The sequence below is a fragment of the Pinus tabuliformis genome, chromosome 2_2 (genome assembly GCF_031772625.1).
Source record: "Pinus tabuliformis cultivar Carrire ecotype Pingquan chromosome 2_2, CPIR1, whole genome shotgun sequence".
NCBI classification, from domain to species: Eukaryota; Viridiplantae; Streptophyta; class Pinopsida; order Pinales; family Pinaceae; genus Pinus; species Pinus tabuliformis.
Window position 1 is genome coordinate 1,301,334,677 of NC_142300.1, and position 14,732 is coordinate 1,301,349,408.

General features: G+C 42.7%; 1 protein-coding gene across 1 annotated transcript; it reads right to left on the reverse strand.

The window, feature by feature from the left end:
- Positions 1–209: 209 nt before the first annotated feature.
- LOC149198268 (uncharacterized) lies at positions 210–11,883 on the reverse strand. Its single transcript, XM_089408982.1, is given in 9 exon segments — positions 210–830; positions 966–1,534; positions 1,641–1,818; positions 1,933–2,241; positions 2,403–3,504; positions 3,613–3,994; positions 3,997–4,156; positions 9,717–9,772; positions 10,662–11,883. Coding segments are annotated over 9 exon segments (4,599 nt in total).
- Positions 11,884–14,732: the final 2,849 nt, after the last annotated feature.

The following is a 14,732-nucleotide window of genomic DNA, read 5'->3' on the forward strand; positions in this document are numbered from 1 at the left end:
AATAATGGAATCCCAGACTCTTCCATAAAATGGTATGAAAGTACTTATCAAAGGATTCCACTTTAATCCAATTTACTTGTGATAATTATAATAATTGTGACTTAAACAAAGCACTCACTCCCAATTCAACGGTATTGATTGCAAACACGGTCAATGTCAATTTCAAATTCTCATAGCACTGCCTTACCATCACATCCTAACAATTCCATTTATATCTGTCTCACCCTTCTCACCCTCTTCAGCCTTCTCGACCTTCTCACCCTTTTCACCATGTTCAAATCAATGACACCCGAGCATTTAAATGTGTGCATCTTTTCATAGACTTCGTAGGAGACGGTCAAACTGTCAAACCTTAGACCATAAAGTTGTATCAAGTTTCCAAACGAATCTGGAAGCACCTGCAGACTAGAGCACCCGGACATGTCAATGCTTACGAGATCCGTCAAGTTCCCAAGCGAATCCGGAAGCACCTGCAGACTAGAGCACCCGGACAGGTCAATAGTTCTGAGATTCGTCAAGTTCCCAAGCGAATCCGGAAGCACCTGCAGACTAGAGCACCCGGACATGTTAATACTTACGAGATTCGTCAGGTTCCCAAGCGAATCCGGAAGCACCTGCAGACTAGAGCACCCGGACAGGTCAATAGTTGCGAGATCCGTCAAGTTCCCAAGCGAATCCGGAAGCACCTGCAGACTAGAGCACCCGGACAGGTCAATAGTTGCGAGATCCGTCAAGTTCCCAAGCCAATCCGGAAGCACCTGCAGACTAGAGCATCCGGACAGGTCAATAGTTGCGAGATTCGTCAAGTTCCCAAGCCAATCCGGAAGCACCTGCAGACTAGAGCACCCTTACAGATCAATAGTTCTGAGATTCCCAAGCGAATCCGGAAGCACCTGCAGACTAGAGCACCAGGACAGGTCAATAGTTCTGAGATTCGTCAAGTTCCCAAGCGAATCCGGAAGCACCTGCAGACTAGAGCACCCGGACATGTTAATACTTACGAGATTCGTCAGGTTCCCAAGCGAATCCGGAAGCACCTGCAGACTAGAGCACCCGGACAGGTGAATAGTTCGGAGATTCGTCAAGTTCCCAAACGAATCCGGAAGCAACTGCAGACTAGAGCACCAGGACAGGTCAATAGTTCCGAGATTCGTCAAGTTCCCAAACGAATCTGGAAGCACCTGCAGACTAGAGCACCCGGACAGGTGAATAGTTCCGACATTCGACAATTTCCCAAACGAATCCGGAAGCAACTGCAGACTAGAGCACCAGGACAGGTGAATAGTTCCGAGATTCGTCAAGTTCCCAAACGAATCCGGAAGCACCTGCAGACTAGAGCACCGGGACAGGTGAATAGTTCTGAGATTCGTCAAGTTCCCAAACGAATCTGGAAGCTCACGCAGATTAGTCGAGGAGTGCAGGATAATAGTTTGGAGATTCGTCAAGTTCCCCAACGAATCTGGGAGTATGTTCAAACTGGAGCACGCACTGCATCTGCGAGGTAAGAGTCCTATGCATGTGTGAGGTGAGAGTCCTACAAGGTAAGATAATGGAATTCGTTAAGTCCTTGAGTTCGCAAAATAATTTGGTAGTCAGTCCAATTTTAGATAGTAATACAAATATAAAAAAGGAAATTGTACCTGGAGGGCCCAGTAATTCTAAGTGTTTCAACGACTGTAGATGCCAGAGTTCGTCTGGTAATGTTAAACGATCAGAAACAGAGACCACACTTTTTTCGAGATGGGTCAACTTCCCAATAGACTTCGGAACCTCCACATCTCTAGCTTCAACATACAATTCCCTCAACTGCTCCGGCGCCTGCAATCTTTATATTATCAAAATTGGTTTGACCCCTAGTATGCTAACAATACTAAAGATCAAAGTAATTTCCCAGATAAAAACATCTTATGTCAAGAACTTTCAAATGACTACCTGCGATTCATGCAGCCACAGCTTTTGAACTCCGTCATTCTTTATTGTTAGAACTCTTAAATTCTTGAGTGAAATCCAAGTAGGCAGGCTGGAGTACGGAAAGTCATTCCCCTGGAGCCATATGAGTGACCTGGCACCGCGGAATATGCTTTTCATGAATCTCTTTTCCCCAAAACCACCTTCAGTCCTAATCAGCTGCAACCCCCTCACATAATTCGTGAAACTACTGCCTGCGAACTCCTTGAGGTTTGTGAACAATGGTTGAGCCCTTTCGCAGCCTTGTGAGTGATAAGTGCTAATTCCGCGCACCTTATATATTGTTTTCTCAAAGATGTTGATTAGAATCACGATTAAGAATTGTTTTTTGAAAGATGGACATCCTTGCAAAGGTTAAGTATTCAAAACATAACACACACAACTTTGACAAAAATACTATTTTGGATATGGGTCTAAAGCTTCAAAATACATACCAGTGATTTGTCGGACAGAAGCCGAAGGTAGTGGGTTGGGCACGAAAGGCGAAATGTCCATTCTGGAGGTTCAGTCTCCGCAATATGTCTGCCCAGGTCCCTCAGGTGGTCGTGCATTCTTATACGATTTTCATCGTCTACTTCCACGAGACACCTATTCTCCAGGTTCTGAAAACGAAGCGATCCTCCCCACTCCGTTCCATCCCAGATTCTTATAGCTCTATCTTTGTCCTCTCCTATAAAGAAGCAGACAATGTCTAAGAAAATCTGCTTCTCTATTTTACCGAGACTCTCATAGCTAATTTTGAGTGTAGCCATTATATCTTCGGGAAGAATTTTGGAGATATTGTGCAATAGCTCTTTCCCATACTTCAAATCTTTTCCACGAAGAAGAGATCCAAGCACTTTAAGGGATAATGGCAATCCAGCGCAAGCATCCACAAACTCTTCGACCACTTGTTTAAATCCTAAAGGAGGATCTCCTTGGTCGAACGCATGGCAGCAGAATAGCTCATGGGAATGATGTTGGTCGAGTCCTTTTAGTTTGAAAATGGAAAACTCTTCAATCCCTGAGCTTATAAGTACATCCTTATTTCGAGATGTGACTAGAATTAAGCTACCTTGCTGAAGCGCATTTTTCACCGGTAAAAGCAATGCTTCCACCTGCCGAAGATGGTCCACATCATCTAAAATTAGGAAAGCATGAGAAGATTTAAGATACCTTTGGAGTTTCTCTATACCATCATCAGTGCTGTCTATTCCGACATCGACTTGAGCCAAGCCACTAAGAATCATACTCTGCATGGATTTTAGAGAGTTTCTCGCTACATTTTCTCTGACATCAAATTGAAAGTAAGTTTTCTTGTAATTTGATCTTCGACGGTTAAAGATCTCCTTTGCTAGGGTGGTTTTGCCAACACCACCAAGTCCGACAATTCCTATAACTCTAGTCTCTCTGCTGCTTTGTTGGTCGAGTAACATCGCCCGTTCAAATTCTGCAACTTTCTCATCCAACCCAGTTGGATATCTAGACACATGTAATGGTCTTTTAACTTTTTTCAGCGCTTCTTCCACGACCTGTTCAAGGAGCTGCTGCTCATCGCTGAAATGAAATTACTAGTCAGAAATGCCTACAATATCAAACAGTCTATCAATCCAACAAGTTAAAACTTAAAAGGGAGAGAGTAAGAGGAAGTGTAGGAGTACTGACTCATTATACGTCTTCTTATCGAAACCTTTTATTTCTGCAGCATCAGTGAGAGCCTTCCTCCATTTCTGGATGGTATCGGGGTCGTATCGTGGTTTAGAATCGAACTTTGTCTTCTGTTCGAGTGTTTGCAGGGATCGAGCATAGACTCCTTTTTCGCTCTGCGTTACCCATCGAAGATCTGCAGGCTCGACATTATAGAAGACTGGAATAATTGTTGACCCCGATTCGAACATGAGCAAGAGCTCATTAAGACACCAAGGTGAGTCTGCATATCCGGGAGAGAAAATAGCGATATGCACCGAAGCTGTTCGAATGGCACTCTGGATTTGAGGAGTTATATACTCTCCTGCTTGCAATTCATCTTCGTCGAGAAATACTCGCGGTCATAGAGGTGTTTGGCGAGGGTTTTCTTGGAGTCTGGACCCCTGTGGTTGATAAAGATATCAAAGATAAAGCTGTTGTTGGTGCTGGAGGATCCATATGAGGTGGATGCCATGGAACACATAGTAGCTGCAATAACCTCAAGAGTCTCCTCCTCGTCTGGCTGGTCTCTCAAACGGCAAAGTGGCTACCCGCTGATCTCTCTTTCTCAATACTCGCAATTGAGATTTATGTTGACCAGATTTGTTGCCATTATATACAACAAATTTTGTTAATGGTCAGGTAACGTGGGCGTCTGATATCCATTTGTGGCCTTACATAATTTATGTGAATGCAGCGCATCTCTAAAATAGAATAGACCTTAAATTATTGCAAGTTGTCACTCAGTGCCATATACTTTGTCAAATAATTATTATTAAAATGATATGCTTTGTAAAATATTTATTTTAAAAGGATTCTTCTTTGGAGTTCTTAGGAAACTCTTCTTCGTCAAAATATTAATTTAAGTTGTGTCTCAGTCCGATATACTGTGTCAAATAATTATTATTAAAATGATATACTTGGTCAAATCATTATTATTAAAATGATTCTTCTTGGGAGTTATTAAACTCTCCTTTATCAAAATATTAATATAAGTTCTCAGTTCGTGTGATATACTTTGACTATTAAAATGATTATTCTCCCCACATACTTGGTTAAATAATTATTAGGCCATTCTTTTTTATCAAAATATTCAAACTTTCCTGCGAGTTTATCCCGGTTATTTATGTCGCTTTAAGTTAGAATTCAAATTACATAAATTTAATGAGGAGAAGTATCAAAATAATTTATGCCCGTTAAGTTTCAAATTCAAATAACATAAATTACATAAAGAAGGGTTTGAAATAAAGTATTTAAATTCTAATCAACATGGTTTTCTTAATTGCAATATTTGTTATTTATTAATTTATAATTTTTTATATAAATGTATATATTAATTCTATTTAAGTGGAATTTTAATTTTTGTGAAGTTTTAATTCTATTTTTATTAAAAGAAAAAGCAAAAATCAATTGCAAGAGATAAAAACTTTTTCAAAAATCATTAAATATAATAATTTAATAATTTTTAATAATAGCATTTTACAATTAAATATTTTGATGGGTTGGTAAAATCTAGGATAGTGGAGGTTGAACCTGGTCTCCCCACATACTTCTCATGCCCATGACATACATGAGGTATGTATGATAGGTATACCAGGTCACGGAAGCGAAGACACGGAAGCCAAGAAGAATCGACGGGAGAGCTGATGCGGGAAACTGAGTTAGGTAACAACAATAGAAAAAGCGTGGAAACTGATAGATGCGCTGTAGTAGATGTAAAACATCATGGATGACAGAGGTAAGAAAGTGCCAGATGTTGCTGGTATTCTAGACCGCTAGGTTTCGGGACGTCATTAAAAATGCTTCGATTCGATTCAATTCAATGCTTTCAACACCCTACCAAATGCACAGCAGATTCGGTCAAATCCGTGTGGAATATAGTGATCGCAAATTACGGGTGAAAACATCAGAAATTGGGTGTCTGCAACATGAAATCATAAATATTGCAAGCGTTTATCGTCGCTCAGACCCTCCTTGTCACGCCCCTACACCTGCAGTAGTCTTCCAACCACTTGTAGCAAGGTGCGGCACCACCGAACGCTTTCTTTTCACCAATACTAGCATTCGTGGACTACGCCTACTTTCACATTAACATTACTTAGCTTGTGTTTCGCAACCAAGTAAACATGTAATTATCCTTTATACTTAATGAAGCCCATACTCATTCATTATCATCATGCAATTATAACAAGAACATCAACAATTGCAACAAGTATAAAGGGGAGGGGCAACTCCCCGTAATGTGAGTCTGCCCGAATCAATATATTAAGAATATCAGTTTACAACATACAAGTGTGTCTTGCCAAACCAAGTCTCACACTTAGCCAAATATTACAAAGAGAGGCAACCCTGCCTTTTACAATACATGTGCACCTCTTGCACGAAGGGCGGTGCTCACCCGAGCCACCTAGATACCCTTGCCAAGTCCTGCACAATTCTGCACATCCACCGAACCCCGGGCACACCTTGCCCACCCTTCGACCGACTCAAGACAACCTCCAAGTGCACCTTCAAGTAGAGCGCATGAGATATGCGCAGCTCCACTTATCTCTGCGCACTTCTAGTTTACCCCTTGACTCTATGCGTAGAAGAGATGAGAGAATTCGTTGTTGAAATGAGCTCTAAGGCTCACATATATATAGCCTTCCTTGCATGGGTTTACATGGGGTGTGCAGCCCCTTGGCCGACCCCCAAAGCCACCAACATGCGCCCACAAGACTCTTCTTCAAGTCGGCTTGTAAGCTCTCATAACCATCGTATAAGTTTCGTTCAACACTTAGTCACATTTCTAAGTGTCACTCCACGTTTCGCCTTTCGTCGCATTGTTGTTCACGGTATCGTCGCATTTCTTCTGCAGCACCGTCGCACGCCCGTCGTGCGCCCGCGCGCCCGCCCGCGCCCTCGTGCACGACGACTTCGCCCGACGCCCGTCGCACAATTGCCCGGAGGCCTTACACTCCTGCTCAGGGAATCAGGAATGCATTCTACAACATGTGAGACAGCTGTTGGCACTTAACCGTCTCAACGTCAACTGAGTTCATGAAAATCATTTTATTATTATTTATTTATGAAATATATAAATTTAATATAAAATATCATTAATAATTTGCACTTTCTCATTTTATTGTTTATTTATTTATGAAACATATAAATCTAATATAAAATATTATTAGTAATTTGCACCAATTAAAGTGTAAAGTAACGTTTATAAGATTGTTAAATTGTAATAATTTCAATCATATTTACACATTTGATTCAACATTTTTAAATTTCAACATCTCAATATTATCTATTTTTCAAAGAGGAAATACAACAACAATTAATAAAAACGAACAAACAATTAAATTACTCCCACAAATAACAAATGTAATATAATTTGTTTAATAAAAGGGAAATACAACAATAATGAATAAAAAAAACAATTAAATTACTCCCTCAACAAATACATATAAGTATTTTAATATTTATTATGAATTGATATCTATTAGATTTTACCAATTATTTCTATTATGTTATTATTCTATATTTAAATTTCTAAATTTCTAAATATGACATATTATTCTTTTATTACATGGGAAAATATTTTTCCCTACCAATAAAAACTATTTACTATTTTAAAATTTTGATTGTAAATTTATAATTATATTATTATTAATATTTTAATTTTAAAATATTATTAATAATATATTTTCATAAAATAATTTTATTATCATTCTTATTATTATTATTATTTATTAATATATAAATGTAATATTAATATATTATGTAATTCACATAATTTTTTTCCCCTAGGAAAAAGTCGTAATTCCTATTAGAGATTAAGAAATTACATTTTGTATATGCCGAAGCATTCATATATAGGCAGTTGTGCCTGTCAAGTTCATTAGTCTGCTGGAATAGATAATCAAAATAAACACAAATTGTCTCCACGCGGGGAGAATTTCCAAAACTGTGTGCTGGTAGTGTTCAGATTTATAGCCATGCTCTTCGCAGAGAGCCATATATATATGTTGATAATAACAAAAAGTATAGTGTTGTACTCAGATCTAGACAAAGGAAATATATACAAACTATAAAAAAAAATGTGCTGTAGTGGGCTCTATAGCCCATCTCCCATATGGTCATCAAAAGGTCTGTGATAATGCTGGTAGTATGTTCCGTCGATTTCCTCCTGAATCAGCCAGTTGTCTCCTTGTCTGTGCGCTGCCTCTTTGGAGAGCTGGTCGGCGATGGTGTTCTGTTCCCTGTAGATGTGTCGACAGACAAATGATTCAAAGGAAGCAGTCAGTCTTTTTGCTTCATCTAATATGTGTCTCAACGAAAATGCATGACAATGAGATGCATCATTCAGCCAATTGCATACTATTTTAGAGTCTCCAAACAGCTGGAGGTGACTGCAATGTTTTTGGATGGCAAAGTGTATGATGTGTTTAGCTGTGCACAGTTCGGCATAATTATTAGTGCCTCTGCCTAAGTTTATTTGTATCTTATAGCAGTGTGTTTCGTTGAGATAAAGAATTGCTCCTCCACCGCACCCCACTTCTTGCGCTGAGCCATCAAAGAAGGCCCATGGTTTTGATTTGTCGATATTCACCTGTCTAATGATGCGCGCAGGGGCAGAGGATTCCTCATCAAGTATCAAGTTGTAATCTGCAATAGTATGGTGTAGGATAGTGGGCCAGTGAGGGGCCCTATGGTTAAAGATAGCCTGATTACGGGCGATCCAAACGGCCCAGCAAGCAAGGAGCGGTATATTGCAGGATTTCCCCGAGTGGTTCAGGAACCAGTTCTCCCATGCATCCAGTATATTATTGCCTTGCCAATTTTTCAAGTGCGGGAAGTGATTGATGAGGGTATTCCAAAACTGTAGTGTAATGTTACAGTTCAAGAATAAATGTACAGTGCTTTCTTCCTCTGCATGACATAGGTGACAGCGAAAAGGTCCGTGAAAGGATCTCTTCATGAGATTTGTACCCGTTGGAATTTTATCAAATAAAATGTTCCACATAAGCAAACGAGTACGGGGAGCTGACTTGAGTTTCCATAAAGCTTTCCACGTGGGGTGAATATTCTGAGGTGTGTAGGGCTCCATGAGTTTTAGATAACCCAGCTTCGGGGCATATGCTCCATGTTTAGCAAAGGCCCAAATGATTTCATCGGGGCCTTCAGTGAGCCTGATGTGGGCTTGTGTGAGAGCATCCGTATATTCCATCCATTCGACCTGCCATTGAGCCGGAATATCTAATGTTTGTGCATTGATCCAAGCCTGTTGGAGGAAGGTGGAGTTGCTGGATCTCCAATATGCATGATGTTGGTGATGCCTCTGTCATTTAGGTGCCTGATGAGGCCGGCTGAAAGTCTGTGAGTGTTCCCACATCCAACCCAAGGGTCCTGACCTATACGCACCGCATTGCCCGCCTTTATGCGCCAAGTTAATCCTTCACGAAGTAGAGGTAAAGTGTTGATAACCGCTTTCCATATGATGGATATGTGATGATTTGTTCCATGTTGAGTGCAAATCCAATCCAACACGTTCAGGGGCTTGATGTATTTCGCATATGCTACCCGCGTCCATAGTCCATCAGAGGTGAGGAGCTGCCACCCGAGTTTGGCCGCCAGCGCCCTGGAGAATAGGTCGAGCCTCTTAATACCCCAACCCCCCCAGCGTTTGGGTCTGGCGATGGTGTCCCACTTGACCCAAGCAAAAAGTCTTCCTGGCTGTTGTCCCTTCCAAAGAAATCTGTTGCATATATGTTGTAACCTGTTCAAGATGCCTTTAGGAATCCAGGTGAGGGCCATCCAGTAGACTGGTGTGGCTTCTATCACAGCTTTAATGAGTATCAGTCTGCCAGCACGGGAGAGGTATCGATGGTACCATACCTGGAGTCTCTTTTCCACTTTAGCTATGAGCCATAACTAGTCAGCTATTCTGTAGCCATTAGGTTTCAACCTGAAACCAAGGTATTTTATGCCATTCGCCAATGCCAAGTTGTTGAAGGGAAAGCGTTGTGTAGCAAAAACAGTCTCATGAATAGAGCAGCCAACTGTAGTGATCGTAGATTTTTGATCATTGATCCTCATACCTGTAGCTTTTTGGAAGAGGAGCATTGAGTTATGAAGGGTGGTGGAATCCCCAATACTGCCGTTCAAGAAGATCAAGATGTCATCAACAAATAATAGATGGGTGAGGTAGAAGTTATCCGCAAGTTTAATGCCAGACAAAAGTTGCCTGTCACGAGCAGATGAGATAACTCTACTTAAACCTTCCATAATGAGTAAAAACAGCAGAGGTGAGAGCGGACATCCCTGTCTGAGACCTCTCTCAGAAGTAAAGAAAGAGGTGGCTTCCCCATTTAGTAAAACACTGTAGGATACATCGGTGATGCAGCTCATAGTCCATTTGATGAAGTTGTAGGGGAACCCCAGATGAGTAAGTAATAGCCGCAAGTATAGCCAGTTCGTTCTGTCAAATGCCTTAGACAGGTCCACTTTGAGTATCATTCCTTTTTGCTTTTTGACCTGCAAGGTGTGCATGAGCTCTTGGGCAGTGGCAATTGCCTCATGGATCTGTCTGTGGTGAAGGAAAGCAAATTGCTCTGAGGATATGTGTTGCGAGAGAATGGGCTTGAGGCGGTTGGCGATGGTCTTTGCTATGATCTTGTAGAGGCAGTTACAGAGAGAGATGGGGCGGAAGTCATCGAAAGTGCTCGACGCATTATTTTTGGGAATGAGAGCGATGAAAGTTGATTTAATGGCAGAGGAAATTCTACCTCGTCTTCTGCTATCCTCAAAAATATTCAGAAGGTCATTGCCCAGGATATCAAAGAAAGCGAGATAGAACTCAATGGTCCATCCATCAGGGCCAGGGCTTTTATCTTTTTTGAACCATTTCAGTGTAGCCTCCAATTCTGCCATGGTCACTTCCTTCTGGAGCTCCTCAGAATCTTCTTGTTCTATATATCTAGGGAAGAGTTCGGCCACCCTCATGATTTCTAATATATTAACTTCTTCAGGAGCTTTATAGATACCTCGAAAGTGCTCTGTGGCTAGCCTGGCCAGGTTTTGTTGTGAAGAAACCGGGTGCCCTTGGTCATTCTTTAACTCCCAGATGGTATTGATAACTTTCCGGCCATTAGCAAATTTATGATAAAATTTTGTATTGGCATCCCCTTCCCTGAGCCAAATGGCTCTACTCCTTAGCCTCCAACTTTCCTCTCTTTCTCTCAGGATCTGTGAGCGTTTTGTAATGAGAGAGGTGTATTTATCCTTACTTTCAGGGGAAGGGAAAGTCCCAGAAGACGAATCTTCAAATTCAGCTATGACCTTTTCTGCCTCTTTTAATGTCTGATTATCTTGTATGCGTTTTTGATGAGCCCAGTTTTTAGTAATTTGTTTGAGTTCTGTAAGCTTCCTGACAAAGCCTACTGAGATGTCCTCGTCTTCCCTGATGAGATTGGTCTGCCAGTAATTTTGGACCAATTGGATGTAAGAGGGGTCCTGGAGCCAAGAGGCATTAAACTTGAAAGGGCTTTTGATTTTGTGGGAGGTGTCCTCTGCTTCTAAGAAGATAGGCCGATGATCTGATATGCCCCCCGAATCCACCCATTGACGAATTCTGGGAAGGTTGTTGAATAAGGATTCCTTGATAAGGAATCTATCAAGTCTCCTGGCCAGACTTTGCTCACCACTTCTGTTATTTGACCAGGTATATTGAAGTCTAGCAGACGGTATATCCACCCATTTATGTTCCTCTAGCAGGCAAGACATAGTATCTGTTAGGGAGTCGACCTGTGCTAGATGCCCCCATGATTCACTGAAGCCAAGGGAGAAATTTAGATCCCCTCCAAGAATAATGTTGTCTGCTTGGAAAAGTTCTGATTCAAATAAGAACCGCCAGTAGTTGGCACGATCAGCACACGGGCCATAGACATTGATGATTCTGATGTCCCTTTCTACCAAATGCGAACTAATGTCTAGACCAATGAAACCTCTTCCTCCAAAAATATTCCGAACTTCCGCTGCTCTGTTATTTACCCCAATGGCCAAACCCCCTGATCGGCCGGATGCATCAAGTGCCTGGAAGGTCCAGTTGGGTAACCAGGAAGTGAGGGTATGTGTGAGGGGTTCGGCCTGACAGAGTGTTTCTTGAAGAAAGATAATGTCCAGCAGAGATGATAAGAGCAGTCTCTTAAGCGCTAGTTTTTTGGCTAAACTAGCAAACCCACGGTAGTTGAAGGAAAGAATCTTCATGGAGGGAGGGGAATAGGGCCATCCTTCGCTCTAAGGGCCCCAAAGATAGTTTGCTGTCACCCAAGGGCGACCTCTTCATCAGCAGTGTTCCTTGCCTTGGTAATACGGGAGGGTCTGCCCCGGGAGTTCTTGAGGGTCATGGGAGCGTTAGCCATGTCAAGGCCTACAACATCCGGACCTCTGTCCTTTGTGCGGGGTCGAAGAGAATAACGAGGGGAGGACTGGGTCGAATGAGAAGAGAGGGTTGCCAGGGACGAAGTGATCCGCGGAGGAGGGGCCACCGGTGAAGGGAGCGGAAGGGAGCAAATGAGAGAAGTGTGTGAGTGGAAACTCGGGAGGTGAGAAGCGGATGATAAAATAGCAGATATAGGTTCAAAACCAATGTAATTATGAGATTGAATGCCCAACGACAAGCATGAAGTAGGAGATGTCGGAGATGGTAAGGAGTATGACTTACTCGATTGCTCGAGGCTCGCTTGTTCAGTCGGTGGCTGCATAGGTGCTGTCGATGTGGGAGGAGGTGCAGTGTAAGCCATAGCAGTATCGACTTCTTCTGGGCTGCTCCTATGTTCCTCCCCATTCTGTGAACGATCATGATCCCCATTGAGCTGAACAGGTTGCGTCCTATGGAGATTGTCGAGGGGCTGTTCTGCCTCATCTTCCTTATCAGTCGTCCTTGCTTTCCTGAGAAGTGGGCAGTCCCTATATAAGTGCCCCACTTTATGGCACCTGCGACAACGATATGGTATGCCTTCATAATCAATAATTTGCTTGCGCTCTGAATCTCTCCACTGAATGGTTATGTATTCAAGCAGACCTCCCCTCGTGTCCAGGTTTATGAGAATCTAGGCATAGGCCATCATGCCCGTCTGTTGATAGGATTTATCATGGTCCAAATAAGTGCCTATGGCATTTCCAATTCTCCGAAATATGTCTTCTGACCAGAAATGAAGTGGAAGCCCTGGAAGTCAAATCCATACCGGTCCGATGCCAATCTGTTTTGTCTCTGGGTCGAATAATGGAGTCCACCTCTTCAATAGTACCGGAGCATGATCAAAATGCCAAAAGGATGATAGAACCTAGTTGGTATGATCAGCACGAGCGAATCTCAGTGCGAACCATCCCCGCACGAAGGTCTACATGAAGGGGATATCTGCCAAATGATGGCCCCAAACTGCCGCTGCCCAGGTCTTCAAGCGTGCTGCCGTGTAGCTTCGCCCCCTGATGCGCCCGACCAGAACCCGATCAGCAAAATCCATAGCCTCGCCCAGCCGTATGTCCTCTTCCAATCTGAGAAAGACGTCGTCCTCTTTGGACTTGAAGCACTTGTTTTTCCGTTTAGGACTCCGGGAAGGGTGATTGCTTGAGGGACGGCCAGGGATATGGGTGCTGGCGGTCGGCGGTTCCGGGATTAGTCGAGCTGTGGAGGGGCCGCTGATGCCTGATACTGAAGGATGTCCCGAGAGCGGAGGTACGGAAGTAAAACAGCCAGAAGTGAGTCCAAGAGAGCCCGGGATACTGGCAGAGGGGCAGGGATAAGAGGGGTTTTGATGCGGTAAGGGTAACGTGCCCGGTGCTGGGGGAGGGAGACCAGGGTTAGGGTTGAGGCAACCGGAAACAAAACCTAGGGTTGCCGGAGAGTGAGGGGGAGTGGAAAGAGCCGGCCATGTCGGTGGATCATCCGGGAGGACCACAGGGTTAGTCGGATGCTGGTTACCAAATGGAAATGGAGCAAATTGATCAGAGATACCTGTGCTGAAAAAACCCCCTGATGTGGCAAAAGGGGTGCGCCAGATGGAGACCCCTTCCAAGGGGTCGGCTGTGTAGTCAACGGCTTCGATGTACTCCATTGCCAACTGCTTCTCGGATCTGTGGACACCTCGAAACGGAGAGTAAACCGGAGAGAACGACAGTTGCAGTTCTGAAACGGACCGTGCAAAATCAAAACCGTCACAGTAAGCCGCCGGGTGTCGCGGTTCAGTCTTATGTCCTCCGTTAGAGCTCCCAGCGTAAGACGGCCATGTTCTCGGCGATTAAGGTGCCGGTAACAGAGGATGCGGGCGCGTAGACTGAAGCCGTTGTTCAGCTGCAGAAAGTAGAAAACCCTAACCTAAGCCTTCGCGTGACTTAGCTCGTCCAGTCTCCATCCCTCCGTAATTTTGTCCTTGCAAGATAATGTGTTATACATATATTCAAAACCAATTGGCTTGGATTAGAAATCGGTCAAATTGGTTGGTTCATTAGCTGAAGGGGGTGAACTTACTGAAAAATCGGCTAATTCACATAATTATATTAAAATATATAATATATGATTTATCCCCTTGACATAATAAGGGAATCCCATACTCTTACATAAAATAAAATGGCATGAAACTGCTTATAAAAAGATTCCACTTTAACCTAATTTACGAGTAATAATTATAAATATAATAATTGTGAACTTAAAAAAAGCATTTCGACTACGTATAAGTCATCAATTCAACGGTATATCTAGTTCTTTTGACGATAATGTATTTTTGAGGGTTTGTGGCTAAAGCAGATCTGGTGATATTACATCATCAAATCTGAGGTGTGAAGACAGGTTGGAGGGGGCTGGAAATTTCAATCCATGGAGAGGATCACCATTGTTCTTGTGGTGAATGGCTTGTGGGAAATTTCAAGCACAAAGATCCAAGTTCCTTTGGATGTTACCCAAACAGTTGAACGCAAGTTAAATATATAAGAGCTAGTGGCATTATTTTGGATGGTGTGATGGATCACATGATCCCTCACATAACATAAAAGGATAGAACACATAAGATGTGGACGACCTTGACCAAACTATACTATAGTAGTAACTAGAACAGGGA